At 44.7% G+C, this 19,020-nt stretch overlaps 2 protein-coding genes across 3 annotated transcripts in view; both read right to left on the bottom strand.

Annotated features, from left to right (window-relative positions):
• Nucleotides 1-32: 32 nt before the first annotated feature.
• Nucleotides 33-7,192, bottom strand: LOC110471228 (uncharacterized). The gene is made up of 15 exons (XM_021531620.3): nucleotides 7,131-7,192; nucleotides 5,697-5,951; nucleotides 5,017-5,548; nucleotides 4,625-4,711; nucleotides 4,298-4,402; nucleotides 3,610-3,882; nucleotides 3,399-3,490; nucleotides 3,129-3,237; nucleotides 2,778-2,966; nucleotides 2,395-2,517; nucleotides 2,129-2,191; nucleotides 1,644-1,808; nucleotides 1,370-1,488; nucleotides 656-721; nucleotides 33-348 (listed from the first exon to the last, which is right to left on the bottom strand). Exons 1-15 carry the CDS (start codon nucleotides 7,190-7,192, stop codon nucleotides 33-35), a joined length of 2,556 nt encoding a protein of 851 aa, XP_021387295.3.
• Nucleotides 7,193-8,135: 943 nt separating this feature from the next.
• Nucleotides 8,136-19,020, bottom strand: part of SLC1A1 (solute carrier family 1 member 1) — a 48,114-nt gene continuing 37,229 nt past the window's right edge. For both annotated transcript variants that reach the window (XM_077790037.1, XM_021531720.3), the window contains 4 exons: nucleotides 14,487-14,609; nucleotides 13,784-13,978; nucleotides 13,140-13,274; nucleotides 8,136-10,267 (listed from right to left, as the gene is read on the bottom strand). In XM_077790037.1, coding sequence (XP_077646163.1) covers nucleotides 10,024-10,267; nucleotides 13,140-13,274; nucleotides 13,784-13,978; nucleotides 14,487-14,609 — 697 coding nt within the window. In that variant the 3' untranslated portion in view covers nucleotides 8,136-10,023. The remainder of the gene's footprint in view (nucleotides 10,268-13,139; nucleotides 13,275-13,783; nucleotides 13,979-14,486; nucleotides 14,610-19,020) is intronic.

The raw sequence follows: 19,020 nt of genomic DNA, 5'->3' as shown, positions 1-19,020 counted from the left end.
CTGAGACCAGATACAACTGGCAATATGTGGCTTCAGTGCCACTGAGACCAGGGCTTAAGCAGTGCAGTAGGGACTTTAAAAGCCCAGACACCTGGGGCAAGTGGACCCTTTGTGACCCACTCTGCTCCCATGCCCTGACCAGGCCCCCTGGCCTGCTCTGTCCCCCATTCAGGGCAGAGATCTCCCTTGCCAAGACAGGACTGCCCAGCACCCCAGAGGCCAGTGATGGGTCCCCATGTCCCGTACCTGTGACCGTGCTGTTGTGCTTGCTCCTCTGTGGTGATGGTAGAGGGGTGTGCAGCGTGGCTGCTAGGCAGCGGTGGTAAGAGCGGCAGTGTGTCAATGTGCCTGGGGAGGGCAGGAGCGGTGGGTGGGTGACAAGGGACAAATGAGCCACCCCAGCTTGGGCAGAGCACCAAAACCCATAGGCTTGTACCCCACAGATCCCTCTGCCTGCTGCCCTCAGGGTGGTGTTCCTGGAGGGAACACTCCACATCTGAAACGCATGGCTTCAGAGGGGGCTCAGCAGAGTCAGACCCTCCAGACCCCTCAGCAGAGTCTAACCCTTGTGCCTGAGACAGCAGGGCATCACCAGCACCCATCCCCTGTCCCACCCACACAGACCCCCAGTATACCGGTGCTGGGTGCTACTCACGGGCCAGGCACCTGCATGTTGAGCTGCCGGTCGCAGGACAGGCACTTGTAAGGAACCAGCAGCTGCCTAAGGGAGGAAGGGCTGGGTGAGCTCCTGACAGGGCTGCAGTGCACACAGCCAGCAGCTCACAGGCAGCAACAGGAGCCAGGCACATTGCTGCAGGGAGCCTCAATGTTTGCAGGTGAAGCTGTGGCATGTTGAGCCTTCCCACCCAAGGGGACAAGGAGATAAGTTTGCCTTGGCAGCACTAGAACTGCTGAACAGTGGCTGTGGCCCATAGCTGCCCAGAGCAGGCAGAGATACGAGGGAATAAGGGGAAGGGTGCAGGCACCCACACTGCCATCCAAACCAGCCCTTTCCCCAGTGTCATCACCTTGTCAGTGCTCACAACTCCCTTGCATCTTGCCAAGGTGGGCAGGTCATGACTGAGGCCTGTGGAACCATGTGTTGCACCCTTGCCCAAGTGAACAACCCTGTGTTCTCCATCCTTGAACCTCTGCACCCACACCCCAGTTCTGGTTTGGACAGCTCTGTTTTGCAGATGTCCATTTGTGTGCTTCCTTTGATGTGGGGAACCTGATACTGATGGGTGAAGAAGGTGTAGCTGCAGCATCCCTGCAGTTTGTTGCCTACATTCTTCTGGGGTCAGGGTGCTATACAGGAAGGAACAGGCCAGTGCTGTTGCCAAAGCCAGTACCATCCCACTGCACTCACTGCTTAATTCCAGCAGCATCATCAATCTCTACCGTCAACTCATCCTTGAGATCTTTAATGTTCCTTGCCCAGGTATTCTCTAGCTGCTTCTGGAAAGGCCCAAGCTCCAGGCGATCCAGCTGTCAACAGATGTACACCCTTAGCCAGCTGCTCCAGGATGGAATATGGCAGTCCACAGGGAAAAGCCAGCAGAAGGGGAAACCTCAGAGGGAGGTTGCCTCAGGCTGGAAAGCACCCAGGGAGTTTTGTTCTGTGAGGATACGGCACCCCTCACCTTGGAGTCCAGGGCATCACTGAACCGCTGCTGGGCCTCCTGCCAGCGCTGCTCCTGACCTAACACCCGTCTCAGCAACTCCCGCATCCTGTCCTCCAGACGCTCCATGCTTGCATCAAAATGGGCACAACTGACTTTGCTGCCCAGGGCAGCTTTGTCCACTTTCTAGCAAGGAGGAAAGGCAGGAGAGCAGTGGAGACAGGGCCAGCATGTGTTGGGGACAGAAGCAGAAAGGTTCCTGTGGGGCCATCGTGCCCTTTTCAGGGTTGCGTGGCCTGCTCACCCCATCACACCCAGGGGGTCAAAGGGACTTAAAGAGGGAGACAGAGGGACTTGGCAAGGAATCTGCAGCCAGTCTGGAAGTAATCACACCCTCCCCCTTCCCCATCCAGGCCAGTTTTGCCACTGCGCACCCAAAGGGAAAAGGGCATTTACCACCCTGCCCAAGGTCCCTTGGGCTGAAGATGGACCTCTCAAGACCTTACCAGCAGCAGCAAGTCCTCCTTGTCTGCTTTCTTCTCAAGACCCTCCAGGGACCGGAACAGAGCCTTCCAATACAGAAAGCATTTCATGACACCACAGCAGGGTCAGATGTGTTCTGGCCAGTCAGTGCTCCCTGCTCTTTAGGAAAGGCCATTTGAACCAACAAAGGGCTTGCAAGCAGGTGGGCAGGGGATCAGACCTCTGTGTGATCAGACCAGTCTCGGTGTGCCTGGGGGATACTTTGACCCTGTGGGGACCAGCCACCAACCTCAATATCTTTCTGATGCTGGCGATGGTCATCCCGGAGGCTCCCTGTGACGTAGCTGAGCTGCTCACAGTCCCCTTCCACCCACACAACAGTGGCCTGGATGCTCTTTAGCAGCTCCTCATCCTGCTCCAGGGAGAAAGATGACAAGATAGTGTCATTCAAGGGGTATCTGGCTACCCTCAAGGACAGATCTGGGTTACTTGGCCATGAACCATGAGCCCTCAGTGCCAGCCAGACATTTGTATCAAGGCTTTAATTTCCTGCCATACTGCCAACCCATCCGAACCAAACTGGGAATTAGCAAGGGGCTGCTCTGTATTACAGTGAGCACAGACAGAGAGTCCTGATACAGCCTCCCCCTCACCATGTTGCCACCTGCCCACCTGGGTTTTCTGTGGCAGTGATGTGTCCACCTGAGGTGGCATCAGAGAGTCCACCTGCTGCTGGAGCCTTTCACAGCGGTGTAGGAGCTTCCTCACAAGCTTGGTGTCTGTGATGCGTTCAGGGCACGGTGCTGGTGACTGTCCCTGCTGCTGCCCCACAGTCCCCATCATTGCCCTCAACTCATTCAGCTGCAGAAAGGGGAGAAGGAATTGATGCTGAGATAGAATGGATGCAGCCAGCAGAAGCTGGTGCCCAGATGGCCCTGACCAGGCAGGGAATGTGGCCAGGAACCCAACAAGGAGCAGCCTGCCACTCAAGACAACATCTGGAGTGCTGCCTCCAAACCTCACCCGCTCCTGAAGCTGGTCAGCTGTGATCAGCTGCTTCAGTGTGGCCTTGGTAATCTTCTGCTCCTCTCTCAGCTCCCTCTGTTCTTGCTTAATCTCCTGCAGTGCAGACCTAGCCAACAAGATGAGGGCACAGGCAGGCTGAGCCTCCACAAGGCCACCTGAGAGGTGAGCTTTGCTTCCCAAACCCGATGCTCCTGGATTGCCAGCCCCCATACCTCCCAGCTCCCCTGCAGCCCTGTAGCATACAAAATCCTCTGCCCATCCTCTTACTCCAGCTGTGGAGGGATCTCGTTGGTGCCATCCACTTCGCACTTGGCTACAGTCACACCCAGATTTCCAAGGGCATCCTGCAGCTGTCTGATCTGGGAAGAGTGGTAGTGGCAGAGTCAGGGCATGGACCCCATGGTCTCCTTTGCCTGACTCCTCTCTGCCAACTCCCCCTGGCATCCTTGAAGCCCCTTAGGGACTTCTATGGGCTTACCTTCTCCTTCTCATCCTGCAGATCTCTGGCCAGGTTCTGCAGGGAGGACATCTGGCCCTGGAGCTCAGATAGGTCTCTGATAATGCTCTCCATAGCTGGAATGCCTTCTTGGGAACAAGGCTGTGTCCCAGTGGTGCCACTTTGGGCACTGGGGGCTTCTGTCTGCATTCCAGGGGTGGTGCTCTGGGTACCAGGGCTCTGCCCCAGCTTGTCCATGTCTGAAGTGTGGGGCTTGGCAGGGGTAGGATGGCCGGCAGCATCCTGTAGGTTCCCCTGGAGAGGGACTGCAGTCAGGACCCAGGAGCATCCACAACTGAGCATTTGCCCAAGCCAGAGAGACCCTGGGTGGGCTGTGGCTGCCAAGTAATGATTGATCTTTACCTTCTTTCCTTCCCAGCGCCCATTTCCCCTTTTTCAGGGCTGTTTACTTCAAAGTGCATCAGGAACCCTTTGGCTGAGGCAGGCAGTGACCTCTACTACCAGGTTGATTTGCTGGCAGAGTTGGGGCCTCCTAATGGGCAAGGCTGAGTTTCCATGCTTCCCCCACAGGACACCCTTCCCATTCTTCCCTCCCAGTGACCTTCACACTGAGTGACACCCATGGATACAGGGCAGGGGTGGCAGGGCAAGGTCTTGAGAGGCAGGAAAGTGGGGAGAGTCCAATTCCCTCCCAGAGGCAGCAGCTCACCTGGCCAAGTGCTTCCTGGATCATCCGGATGCCTTCTCCCATGTCAGATTGTGTGGCCTTCATCTCATTGATCTCCTGACGGAGATCCTTGCAGAGATCTGTGGTCTAAGAGAGGGGGTGGGGGGGAAAGACCTCAGGGGACGGTCCCTGGGGACCTGCAGGACCTTTGCCTGCACCATGATCTGCACCACCAGATAGCTGGGCACTGTGGGTTGCACTGTCCATTCATCTGGTATGTGCAGATGAAGATGCAGCTGAAGCTCCGCTGCACAGAGAGGTCACTGACTGCTGTCTCAGACCTGCGACAGGCTGATGGTGGCAGCTCACCTGACCAAGTGCCTCCTTGATCCTCTGGATTTCCTCTCCCATGATGGACTGCATGGCCTTAATCCCAGCCATCTCCTTGTGGGCCTCCTGGGAGAGACAGGTGGCAGGGGTGAGCCCCAGGGAAGCAGCTCCCCAGAGACTCCCACTCCTGTCTTTGGGAGCCTATAGCACACTCTGGGTCAGCAGGAAAAGACACAACATGGGAAGGCCCCAAAGCACCCGGAGCAGTGTTTTAGCCCCAGATTTTCTCTCCAAAGCTCCATCCCTTTCCCTCAATGAAAGTCAACATGCTGCTCAGAGCTTGGGCTTCAAGCAAACCTTTGCATAATGGCACAGACCCCAGAGGAGGGGCCGTCTTGGGGGGAACACGCAGGGGGTGGGAAAGCCTCTACCTCGGAGATGCCACTCTCTTTGGGTTCCGTTTTCTCCATCTGTCCCATGTCGGCAGCCACGGAGGTGACAGGAGAGCCGCTCCTGGTGCCCTGCAGCTCATCCTGCTCGGGCGGCTGCTCGCCCGTGTCCCCCGCTCCAGCCCCGGCGCCGGCCCCGCCTTCCTCCTGCGGCGGGCCGGGCCGGGATGCGGCGGGCTGGCTCTGTCCCGGGACAGGCGCGGCTTCCTCGGGGATCACGTCCTGCAGACCCAGCAGGCTCAGGTGTCCCAGTATGATCTTCAGCAGTTTGCGGAGCGCCTCCAAGTTAACACTGACTTCGGGCGTCCCGATGGCCTCATCCAGCAGCTGTGACAGGCTGGCTGAGGCCATGGCTGCTGCCCTGCCCGAAAACACAGCACCTGTCCTTCCTCCGTGCTGGAAGGGAGCTGCAGCTAGGAACGTGGGCAGCTGGCAGCCTCCTTCCTCCTCTTGCTCCCTGCTGAGCCCGCGGCACGTGTGTGTGTTTGTGCTGCCGCTTGTTGCCGGGTAACGCCTGCAGCCGGTTGTCACGGAGTCATGGAAGAGGCCGGGCTGGAAGGGACTGCTTCCAGCTCAGCCCCGTGTTTGCAGCTGTGGTGGGCCAGGGACCCCTGGATGAAGGGGTCCTCCCTGATGGCCCCCTTGTTCATCAGCCACCCCACCTTGGATTGGGGAACCTGTGGTTAGGAACTCCAAAATTCCCTTGCTCCCCTTGATCGTCATCTACATTCCACCGTGGGCTGGCAGGGACAGCACTGGGGCACCGAACCCCTCCGTCCCCTTGGGCTGCCCCGTGCAGCGCGGAGGGCAGGGATACAGCTGCCGTGGTGCTTCCAGCCCTGCGGCTGAGCGAGGGTCGTCTGGAACTCAAGTGCTTCAGCGGCAGGCCCGGACACGCACACACACGGACACGCAGCCTGAGTTAGGGACCCCGGGGACTCAGATATCTAGATGGCCTCTGGATAGCACCCAGACGCCCAGATGGGCCCCCAGGACCAGGATGCGATGCAGATGTCTGGGTGGCTCCCCACAACCAGGAGGAGACACACGTGTCTAGGGTTCCCCCCAAGGACAGAATTGGAACACTGACACTGTCCCCTCATGACCAGGAGAGGATCCAGGCATCATTTGAGGGTTCTGAGGGGAGGCAGTTTTGGGGCAGTGAGTGGGGGTTTCCCCATCACCTTCTGCACAGTGTAGTGGGTGCCCTTGGAGTTGCTGTCATCCTAAGGTGATTCCCACTCCATCATCACATTGAACTCCCAAACCTCCTTCACCTCCACTGCCCAGACGTGGAAGGGGACAGCAACTCTGTGGGGCAGCTACTCTGTGGGGCAGCCTTTGCCCCATGACCCTTAGGGTGCAAAATAGTCCCCCAAACCAGTCCATGTCCAACAAACATCCACCATGGACTACAAATACTCCCCCAAAATGCCTGGCCTAGCACATCCAGCCCCCAAATCACCCCCAAAACACACTGACTGCTCCTATTGCCCCCAGCGCCTTCCGTCCCAGTATGGCCCAGTGATCCTGGTACTCTCAACCCAGTGCTGCCAGTACTCCTACACTAGGACTCCCAGATGGGTAGCCCATCTCAGTGCTGCCAGTGTCCACTGAGAACATGCAATGAGAATGCCCTCCCAGCCTGTCAGTAAGCATGTCCTACAAAGCACAGCCAGCCCACTGCCCCCATCCTAGTGCTCCCAGTACATTCAGTCCCAGAGCTCCCACTAGTCCTCATGCCAATGGTGACATGCAGTAGGAAGGCAGCTCTGCCTAAGATTTTCTTTGATGTAACCAGGATTTACAGCTCAAATTTTAAACAAATCACCTCTCCTCTGGTGAGAAACTTGTGAATGATTGTTAACACCCTAGCCCTGACCCTGACATAGCAGGTGTATTTGGGGGGAGTAGAGAGTCATGGAGCTGGGAACAGGGCCACCTCAGTGTGGGGAAGTCACTGCCCATGACCCTCAAATGGCATGTCCCCTAAGAGCCTGAGGGCCCTGACCTCAAAGTATTGTAACCAGTGCCCAGAGGTCCTTGTCCCCAGGAAGTCCCCATTTCCACTGGAGGTCTCCAGCTAGGAGCAGTACCCTGAAATGGGGCTAAGGGTCCCCATAGGTCTGGGGTGGGTCACCAGTCTACGTGTTCTCATGGGTCACCGGGCACCCTGAAGACCTTGACCCTGTGAGGGGCAAGTGATGCAGAAGGGGTTTGTGTGCTGATGCCTCCCTGCCCATGCACCACTGATAAGTTCTGTATCAGAGAAGGTTAAAGAACAAGTGAATTGCACAACTCATGGTGGTTTTTATGCAATTTTAGATCTGTGGAGATGATATAGCTGACCTGTACTTGTTGACAGGCCTATGTTTATGTGCAAGTGCTTTCTTTGTTCAGAGTTAAGAGTCAACTAAAAGTCCCCGAGTATTTCAGCAGGGATGGGTGTGTGGGTAACCTGGTCCTCCAGGTCAAATTAAATTAAAGTCATAAACACTATTCAAAATGCAGAGTCTAATCCTGTGATAAGCTTCTGCAGCCCCGAAACTCCTACAAGAACATAACAACATAATATAAAGGGCCAAAATCTGCAGATGCCTTTCTAATAGTGATTCTTTGCCACTCTGCAAATCTTTCAGACCAGGAGACTATGGAAAAGACGAGCTGCTGCTCAAGCAGGGTGTTTCCACATATATAGAAGGTACATACTTGCAATACTGTGTAAAGAAAAGTATCCTTAGACTTAAAAGGATCTTCAGCATATGGTTTGGTCTCTTGGTTGTGAGTAGATGGCAAAACAATACCACCAACACCTGCTCAGTTGAATCTGATCCAGATAAATAAGTTATAGGTAAACAATCACCTGCTTAGTGTGTGTTTAATAATAGCATACTCGGAATCCAGGTCATTTGTAGTTAGAGTGGCTTCTTGCAATCTCAGTACTCTGCTCTTAAGCATCTATTTTATTGGAGGAAGAGAGTAATTCTTGCCAAAACTACAGCTAAATCACTAGAGACAATAACATAAATCCTGAATTTGGTGGGGTTTTGTTTTCTTGTTATAACTAAAGGAACTATTAAGGAGAAAACTGTAGGCTAAAACAAGAGTAAAGAGAGAAATTATTTATTTATAACACATTAAGAACACTGTTCACAGTACATCATTAAAGGGTGATTACATAATAAGGTGATCAGAAAAGGGTGACTTAAAAAGCTGGTTAAAGACAAGGCATAGATTATAGACTAGTCATGGAAACTGGTAGCCTTTTTCTTCCCATAAGCAAACTGCACAGATAAAGACTGTCTCATACTGTTTCTGCAAAGGTAAAAGATTGATTTACTCAATCTGTACATTTTCTTTATATTGTATAAGTTTACCAATACTTAGATTAACATTTCATATAGTTTATGATGTTAAATTTAAATACAGCATTATGTCTCATTAATTTAAAGTGCAGTTTATCAAAATCTACAGTAAATATTTTTCTTCTTAATCAGTTCTCTTTGGCACAATTCTGGTCTGTCTAAATACAAAAGTGTAGGATTGAACAGAGTATTTAACACTGCAGGTACTTGGAGGGTTTTTTGTTAGCAAATGGATGTGATTTTATGCTTACCACAACCTTATTCACAAAGAAATAACTGTATATGAATTTCAGTTTAATTTATATATAAAATGGCTAACCGCTTCAACGTGCAAGGCAAAAAAAATAAAATTGTTACAGCAACACCTCCTTTGAGAGAGTGATTTTTGCACCATGGAAATCTTGTATAAAATGTTATAGAAAATGGAGATTTTTAATGAGGAAGTTCTTGGTGCTTCTTATGTTACAGCAAGCCACCTGAGGACATGATTTTCTGGGTCAATAAATGGTTCATAAGATACAGTTTAGCTGACAGGTTGGCACTGTAGTGGTGTTGCAGCTAGAAACTTGCATGTTCAACTGATAAACTAAACCAAAGAGCCAAAATAATCAGTCTGTGTAAGAAGTTTAATGAAAATGCCTTCTTTCTATGAGAAACATCTCATTCCTATATTCTTGATATATGTGTGTGTATATATAAATCTGCTTTTATTGCACGGAAGAAACATTTAGTATTTCCACTCTGCACTTTTGTCTTCATGACCTCTGCTTACTTTTGGGCTGACTAATACTTTGTTAAAATCGTAAGTGGACAACAGAAAATGGACTTCTATTTCTGATGGAAATGTACAAGGAGGCCATTAAAGTTGACCTAAACAGATAAAGTATAATTTTACCAAAGCTCTTCAAATGCAAGAACAGCAAGCTCAGAACAATTTAATTCACATCTAAAGGCCAATACCAGCAGCTGGCGTTCGCATGAAAGGTATGAGGAAACTTAGCTACATAAATACTGGACCTCTTTCAGTGACTAATTATTTCACAATTGAATGAAAAATAAACCCTATTCACAGTAAAATGTACTTATTTCAAGGCCCTTCTGGTCTGTTTTTTCCTGAATCATGCAAGTAGTATCCCCTCAGCTGCAGAAATTAGCATTTTGGCAAATGATCAAGTTACAGGAGTTGTCAAGTACTGTGCAACCTGTTTAGAAGGCAAGGCTGTAAAAAGGGATTTCATACAGGTACTTTGTGATGTGGCAATGTATAATGTATGCTGTGCTACTCCTGAGTAAAACACATTTGGCTATCCCCCAGCTAATGACCCATTTATGAACATGCTGATTCCAGAGAGGCATTTTACAGCCTCAGGAATAGTATATATTCTGAAAAAAAAAGTATTTTACAACTGTCTTTTTCTTTAGCCTGTCAGTAAGGACTAACAATGGTGAGTTCAAACTGTTGAGGGAGATGATGAGAAGGGGCAGAACTGGTAAAGAGAATCAGAGTCTGTGTGGTAAAATCAGATGTAAGATGTAATTCATTCTCAATTTCCTTTAAACTTTTTGAGATATTGCATATGGCCATCTCCCTTAGTGCTCCTGTTTTATCTGAAAGCTACTGGCTTTAGAACTGGGATGTCTGTGTGAAGGATATGGTATCAGATTTATCTACAGCAAAGCCTCCATTGATGTAAGATTTCTTGGCTTGTGTTTCATCATTATCAATTCCTGTTTCCAAGGCGAAAGGATTGACTATATTGACTTCAGAGGTGACATCCATCTGCTCCAGCTCCTTTTTGGAGAGCTTCTCCACTACTCCTGTACCAAAGGCATCTCCCAAGACGTTCACCATTGTTCTGAACCGATCCCTATGAAACAAAAGAGTTGTCAAACAAGCCATTCAGTTATTTAGAAAATCCTCTTAGTAAAAACAAGGTACTCTATCTTATCCAGTGCTGTTTTCTTCCCAGTGCAGATTTGGGTAATTATTCAATTAAAAGAAAACAGTCTTGTAAAACAAGAATCAGAATTTTACTCACAGGTATTTAAAGAAGTGTGGAGTAATTTTAATGAGATTTTGTACAGGACATGCAAAACTGCAAATCATGTCATTTGTCCATTAGAGCAGTAATTCCACTGCTGTGGCATAGCCTTACAAAATGGAAGGATCACCTCTCATGCCCCTGAAGTATGCTACAAAGCTGTAATGATAGACTGTGGGGTGCAGCAGCAGAGTCTGCATTGTGCCTTTTGCCACTCTAACAATCATGTCCTCAGCCAGAAGAGGATCTAGCCCAGTATCTCCAGTATTCTGGCCCAAAACTGGAAAAGGGAAAGGCCTGTCTTCTGCTAGCTTCTCCTTATTAAAGGGCTGAAGGACAAACCTGTATGAAAAAAGTCCCTTAAAGGAATATGATACTCCTGCACTATTGACTTTTCTCTGGACAGAAATGCCTTTTCTCTCAACAGCAGCCTTAAAAACCCACTGCTACTTGGCAGAGGAACACCAAACCCTTGCAACATAACAAAGTTTGAAAACTGACATAGAAGTACTGTATGGAGAGTGGAAGGGCATACTTCCCTGTTTTTAACTACAGAGCACTACAAAGGCTCTGTGGCAGAAAAGTTTCTGTGCAGAGACATTGAGGTGAATATATTTACAATATTTCACAATACTTCTACAACTGCTGAATTCTAGTACTAAAAAGTTTTCCATGTGTAACAAAAATATATGATAGGGAAAGGAAGAGAAAATAGTAAAGATTCTAGTAGGATCAGTGTGACAGGTGAGAAAATCAACAGCACTGGAAGCTTATCTGTAATAATAGCACTATTTTATTTTATTTAATTTACACAGCAAAACACATTTTAATCTGAAAAATTCCTTAATTAGAACCAGAAATATTTTGAATTATTTGTATGCTTCAAGGTGGAACAATAGTCCCACAAGAAGTCCCACAAAAGCTATAGACTTCTAAAGTGGAATAAAGATCAGATCCATAAAATCATGATTGCTCTGAGAAATAGGGTATTGTTCTCTTTCTCTCTTACTCCCATAAGGTAAGTAGAGGGCATCAAATGAAATTATTAGGCTGTAGAAGAGAACAAACAAAATTCATTTATATCTCTGCATCATTAGGATGTGGAACTCATCATGCTAGGACTTGTGGAAACATAGGTGCCAAAACAATGAGGTATTCATAGAAGAAGAAGACAAAAATAATTTCTAACTCAAGAACTCTCTGCTCTGTAATTTTCAGGAGGCTGGGCAAATACTTTGGAATAAGAACCAGTATACATTTATGCTGTTCTTAGACTCTTTAGATACTTCCTCTGAGCCAGTGGTACCTGCACTATCCTTAAAAATATTAAATGCTCACTAGGAATAGAAGAGAGCTGGAGAAAACAAAATGACTGTGGAGCACAGCAAACAAAACTATTAGACCCTGCTGCAGACAGCTGACTTGGAGAATGTACTTGTGGATGGAACTGGAAATTATGCTTATACATAAATTGAATTGATTCTTGGATCCATACAACAGCCTTGATTTTCTGGAGACTGGCATTTCTCTCTATTTGCAAAATTGAGTTATATAATCAAATAAATGTCTGTGAAATACATAGGTTGCTGCCAGAAATCCTTCAAGAAAATGATTGGAAAGGGCAGAGGAGGAACAGCAAGGTATTTATCTTGAGTGTAAATAAACCTGAAGAAGACATCCAAATATTATTAAATTATTACATCACTGGATTGGTACCAGTTAAATGTCATCCATGCAAACTGCGGGTGAAAAAGACCTTGGACTGACCACTAAAGCTCACACAGTTTAGGAGACAAAAGAACTGATGTTATACTTGTTAACTTGTGAATTCTGTTACCCTATGTATCATGGAACAAAACTTGTATTTGTTCCATGATTATTGATAGTGTTCTGACCTCCAGAATGCACTCTGTGAATTTTTGGGCTTTTGCTAAAGTGGCAGAGATACACAGTAGTGTAATTTGAACAGAAAAGATTTCTGGTGAAAAGGCTTATCTCCAGAGAGATCAGATGAATGTGACTGAGAGGTTTGGAAGTGCTCTGATATAGTTTGGATTAGGTATAAGAATCACTTTCCAATTTTAGATGTGTGCTTGTTGATTGAGGGCTGGGCCTGTGCTCTCAGTGAAGAACAGCCCTAGTAAAGTAGTGCTGGCAGCACAGATCTGTGTACAACCTGCTATATGTGTGCATGTGGAATGCAGGGTCAGTTTTACTTTGTTCATAAGCATAATGTTGTGCTCCACTGCCAGCTTATGGATATTATGTACTTTGCAACTTGTGACTACATTTGATTTTTATGAATGATGTATGTGTTTAGTGTAATGTGGTGGCATCTCTGACACTGTAGACACATTTCTTGCTACTGTCAAACTTGTCTGTTGTGAGGGTGATGCTCATGGTTTATTAGTGCTGTGACTACTGCTTTAAGGCAGAAGGCATCTCTGAATGTGAGGTTATTCTCTTCTATCCCATGCAGTAGGACTTTTCTCACAATCAAAGACATTACTGCATTCAACTCTGAACAAGCCTGGCCATAAGAATAATCTTTGTCCATTTTCTGCACCTAAATGATCTTATTGCTTTCTTTCTCAGACGTACACGTTTCTAGGCAACTTATGCAAACATTAAAAAAAAAAAAAAAGATACGGAAAAAGAAAAAGGAAAAATCATTAAATGTGAGGTGCCTTAAACTTACAGAAGCCAGTCAACTGCAATGATCAGAGTGACATCGTCGGCAGGCAGGCCAATGGCACTCAGAACAATCACCATGGTAACAAGTCCAGCTTGGGGCACGCCTGCAGCTCCGATGCTGGCTGCAGTAGCTGTGACACTAAATCCCAAATAAAACCCAGAAAAGGCATTCAGAATACATGTTACTCATAGAAACTCTGTTTTCTGGCACAAATAGTTTAATTTCACTGCAAGAAAGAAACCTAAATTTTTTCAGTTTTCCTTCTGAATAGTATTTACTCAAAGTCTGGTGTCAAGCTTATAGAACAAGACATGTTCTTTTATGGTTACACTGCAGAATAACAGGCAACACATTTCTAGCAAGCAAACTGGATGGATCAAGGGTAGAGGCTGAGTTAGGTTTGTGAGTGTTTGCAGGGAAGGATAATGGCAATCTTCATACCAGTACTTATACCAGCTGCATATCCTGATCCATCCTACCTCCCCATCAGGTTGCAGTGGCTAGGCCTTGAATCAAGAAGTGAGAATATTTATTATTTCTTGTGCTGTGAATGATAGTTTAAAATTTCCCATAGGGTATCCAACGTTAATGTACCATTTACAAAAAACCCACTTCCCACAAAATACATGTGACGGCTTTAGTCTTACCTAATGGTAACTATTTGACCAATATCCAGTTCTAAGTCATTCAGCTGTGCAATAAATATGGCTGCTACTGCTTCATAAAGAGCAGTGCCATCCATGTTGATGGTAGCTCCAACTGGAAGAACGAACCTTGTGATTCTTTTGTCAATCAAGTTTTTTTCTTCTGCACAGCGGAAGGTGACAGGCAAAGTTGCTGAACTGGCACATAATGAAACACATAAAATAAGTGAAGGCAACAACACACCATTTCTATTATGTTTCCTTTTGCTCAGAGCATGATATGCTTTATTAGTCAAAAGGAGATCTAAGGCAGAAAGGAAGGCTGCACCATGAAAAGCAAAGCAACTTTTCTTATACTTGCTAATTATTGGAAGAAACAGCTAAGTATTAGTTGCTCTGAAAATTACATGGTAAATTGCTATGTTATAGGTAGTCACAAAAAATGTTCAACGGCTTAAAGGCTGTCAAGTCTGCAGCTAATGAACTGCCTCCTCTAGGGAGAGGCAGACTCTTGTATGGGGTAAGGCAAATGCACTCTGTAGTATGGATATGACAGAAATCATGATGAAAACAGTATTTCAGCCTCCAGGGGACTGAGAACTGTCCAGCTGATACCAGGGCTTTTAAAAAAGTTGCAGAAAAATCAGAGCACAGATCATGTAATTACAACTACGTATATTACAGAAAACATATTTCTTTTGTTTACCTGGAAGAGATCATGAGGGCTGTCAGAAGTGCCTGAGCCATCCCCATGGCAAACCGAAAAGGATTTTTTCTTACTATTACTAAGTAGATAAGCGGCAGAACTATAATGGAATGGATTGCAAGTCTGCAAAATAAAATCAACTAGTTAAACAAATAGGTTCATCTCATTTCTTTCTTTACTAAGATGGTGATAATAGGTACCCAGCTCTGTTGTCAAGTATACTTAAGAAACACTAAAGGTACTTTAGTGACACCTAGGTGCAAAATTTAGAGAGAATGACAGGTTAATAAAAAGCAGACTAATGCTGTTCCTTTTGGAAAGGGGAGAGAGACTATAAGTGAATTGCCTCTCTTTCCTAAGCTAAGCAAGAATTGACTTGGAAAACTTTTAAACTGATAAAAATGAGAAGTCTAAATTAATACATAATATTTAAGGTGATGTGCAGAGGGTGATTTGAAAGAACACTAAAACACTTCAGTCTTCTCCCAAATCCTTACAATGCAAACCAGAGACAAACCAGAAAACCAAATCAAATTACTATTCTCAGTTTGTCTGCCCTTATTACAGAACATGTTTTAAAAATAGAGGTAAATATGCTTTCCAGTCAGGGACAGCTGAAATGCACAGCTTTCTGCAGAAACTTCAAGTATGGACATTTAGAAAAATCTGCATCTGCCCTGGAGAAAACTGTCTAAGCTCAAGTCTACAGTTAAAATATGGTGAGGTATTTGAAACTGTTTAAATGAGAATATTGTAAAATGCTGAAATGCTATATTTTGAAACTATTAATTTTTAAAATTAAGTGGGTTGACTCATAGAAGGTCAGCTTGCTCTCTTGACTTTGGCAGCTCAGATGTATTTGCCTGGGTATTTGTATAGGTCTCAGGGACAAAATCATCCTTCAACTTATGTGTTAATTTTGAACTCTGTGCAGCAATCCTGAATGCACATGAATGCAGAGCTTGTGGTTATTAAGATAAAATGTAAACTGTCTGCTGTAAGTATGTTTGAAATGAAATGTATTTGAAGGGTCTGTGAATATTCCCTATGTTTGAATGTTTTAATTATAGCAACATCAGCTTTTCATGAAAAGAAATTACAACATAGCCTGGAAACATAAACCTAAAAACTACTGTCACCTCTGACCTTGGAATTTTTATTCTGTCCTCACAAAATGTTCATGTGCACATTCCTATGTTGTAATAATGCTTTATGGTTTCAGAGCAGTTGATAAAGATAGCAATAAATCATGGTACCATTTGTTCTGCCAAAACCAGACAATTAATAGACCAGTAGTCATAGTACAAAAATCCACAATGGCATAAATCATCCACAAAACCTACATATTTGCAGAAATCTAGCAATTTATACATGCACCACCACAATGCATCATTGTATAAATTGCTAGGTTTGTGACATGCCTGAGAGCAAACAGAATTCTGCAGAATATATAAAAATAAATAAAATGGTATGGATGCCATTTACTGTTATAATAAAATGTTAATAAGAGTAAGCATTTCAAGTATGTCTATGTCTAAAAGCATACTGACTTACTTATTTGTAAAATTTAGATCTGCATGAACATGACATTATTCAAAATTTTGTGTATTTTTGTGTATCTGCTTTGCTACTAATGGTTTTCCTGAAACAAATTTGAAGCAATATTTATTTTTGTTCATAAAATGCAATTATCAGCAAGCAGCAGAATTTTTTATATCAAAATAATAATCAGTAATTGAAAATAGAAATTCTAATAGCATTCATTTTTAAGTTAGGAAGAATCATGTCCCTCAGAATTGGAAGCAGCCATTTCATATAGGAATATCTCTTACAGGGATGTAGCTGTCTTTCTTCTTTCAGAAGAGACAAAGGCACAGGCAAGGAGAATACACTTGCTGCAGTTTGGTGGTTTTTTTTTTTTTTTTGGTTTTTTTTTTTGGGTTTTTTTTTTTTTTGGTTTTTTTTTTTCCCACTTCAGCCTGAGCTCCCTTTGGCACTTAAAATTATGCCTCCACTTTGACTTTCCTCTGCTGTAACTTCTAATATGTTCCCATCCTGACTCTGCAACCATTAATCGTGAGAGACTTGAGATACTTAGCGGCACATTGCACCAAAGACACCGGGGGAAGTCTGTTCCCTCATGGTGACCTGAATGAGATACAGAGACTGAGATGAGCTGCAGACAATGGTGGATGACTCCTGGTAGGGCTGAGGCTTTGAAAGATCATGAATAATTAAGCTGGGAAGAAGGTGAGCTAGTTAGGGAGGTTCAAGGAAAGAAAGCAGAGGATAAGACAATTATCTTGATAAGGAATAAAATAAATGTTTAAGATAATCTGTTATTTTCAGGTTCAAGCTTAAAGAGAGGATGATAAGCAGTTATAGAAGACACCAGTGAACAAAATATACTGCAGACAAGGTCAAACACATAAGAATGAAATCCAAAATGATGGTAGGAACAGCAGTTTTTAATAAACCCAAACAAAGAGCAACATTTCTCCTTTTTCCTGAGAAGTAAGAGAAAAGGGTATTCTTGAAGGCTGAAAAATTTAGAACAAGCACCTTTTCCCTGCAGCCTATAGCCTTATGTGTATGTGTCCATATCTGCTCCTGTGATCTGATTACAGCATGCTCTCCCTGATGGTCAGTTTTGCAGAGAACATGCTGCCGTTAGACCTTATCCAAAATGCCTTGAGCAGCACTCATGCAAGGCTGTTCTGCAGGAGGCAGAAATGCTGCAGAGATCTACCTGAGCACCCATCAGGGAAAACAGTAATATCTGGAGGAACAGAGACTTTGTCTCTCCAAGGATGCAAATGTGCTCACTAATGTTTTTGATGGCACCTGGGGATATGCTTAAAATTGTTGTGCCTATCAAACCAATGGTTCCCAGCTAAACAGGAGGTAATGCAGTGGCAGTTAACTTTGCAGTCAAAGTACTTTGGAGAAGACACTGTGTCTTCACACACATCTTAAGGAAGACTTGCCTTGTCACAGTACAAATAGTAACCTGTAACCAGTAACCGCTAGGTAAATAGTCATAAAACTTGCTATCACAACTAAACCTAAAACTTGCTATCTGATGTAAAACTTAAGTCAAAAGACAGTAGTAATCCATTCAACATATTCCTCCTCTGAATTAACTGGAGTTAATGACATAGAAAACCTGCAGAAGTAATACACTGTCATTCTTCAATGATTTCTATCTAGCTTGTGGCTGGGTTGTCATTTATAATTTGTATAGAAAATTAGAGTCTTGATTTACCATCTCTTGGTGAATATCAGGTTTTGAAACTTGTAAAAATCTGACGTATTTTCCAAGTGCAAACAAATACTCATAAAAAACTGCAGAATACATCAGATAAACATAACTTGCACTCAACTCTGTAATATTTGGAAAAAGTCATTAATCAGTACTATTTCTGGAGCAGCAATTCTAATTTAGAAAGAAATTTTATCTCTGACTTTTAAACAGCTAGTCCAAACATACTGACTTATGAATAAAACAAAACAACAACCTTCAAATAAATGTGCTTATTTAGCACAGATTAATAAAACCCCAGAGATCCTTTTTGACTATTACAAAGTAGTTTGCATTTAAGACTAATATTACCATTCTCTTTGCTTGGCTGTCAGAAAGTGTGTGAATGATATTTGAAGAATAGCAAGCAAATGCTTAAAGTGTGGGAAAAGAAACTCTTGAACAACTTTGTACCTAGCCTCTAGACAAAACATATATAAATCCTTAGTATACTGAAGGAATTATAGGAGTGGATACTAAGGTAATGGACCAAGAGTGCCTAGAAGGGTATGCTTCACTGAGTTGGAAATAGAAATTTAAGCACATTTTCTTGGGACTGTAAAATCCATTTATCCGACACAGGAGTCCTTTGTAGGATAGTCTTCAGAGATATATATAATAACCTGGTATTATAACCTATCATTTGGAGTAGTTAAATTATTCAAAAGTTCCACTGCTGAAAGGCTCCACATTGTGCAGGTGTAACCTCCTCCACCCAGACTGTTCTATATAGACAACTGCTAAGATAAAAAAAGAATAGAAAAAAAAGTCCTGATGCTTGGCTATGTTATTCAGATTGCCACTTCTCTTTTTACAGCCTCCCCATGTACCCTAAGCTTGAAGGAGGAATTAGCAAACAGTGCAATCCCCAGGGCTTCTCTTGATGTCAGCTGTCTGCTCAGAACTGGTGAGGGAAGGGATTCTTTATTTGGCATTCTTTATTGTGCACTGCTCTTACTATGCATCTGTGTTCAGCAGGAAGTTTGGTCTGTGCTGCAACACCTTGGGCCCAAAAATTCCATGGAGGTTCCCAACATAATCCACATGTTTTTATATGTTTGATAGGCTGGCAAGCCCCAGTAAGACATAATTCATAACCTCACCTTTACTACAACAATATTTTCTTCAGCACAAGCTGTGAAGATGAAACAGAGAACACAAGAAAGGAATTTGCTTTTTGGATTTTGGTTTTTTAGAATGCAATGCAGTGAATTTTTAAAACAGAACATGCAT

This window comes from Lonchura striata, chromosome Z (assembly GCF_046129695.1).
Source record: "Lonchura striata isolate bLonStr1 chromosome Z, bLonStr1.mat, whole genome shotgun sequence".
Lineage (NCBI taxonomy): Eukaryota > Metazoa > Chordata > Aves > Passeriformes > Estrildidae > Lonchura > Lonchura striata.
This window is presented reverse-complemented; position numbering and strand designations above follow the sequence as displayed.

Excerpts from the sequence above, each read along its gene's own strand:
- LOC110471228 (XM_021531620.3), bottom strand. The coding sequence starts at position 7,192 with ATGAGAACACGTAGACTGGTGACCCACCCCAGACCTATGGGGACCCTT. Across the intron at positions 3,491-3,609 it reads TGCAGGATGAGAAGGAGAAG|ATCAGACAGCTGCAGGATGC; the intron begins GTAAGCCCATAG and ends CACTCTTCCCAG. Across the intron at positions 3,238-3,398 it reads GAGATCCCTCCACAGCTGGA|GTCTGCACTGCAGGAGATTA; the intron begins GTAAGAGGATGG and ends CTTGTTGGCTAG.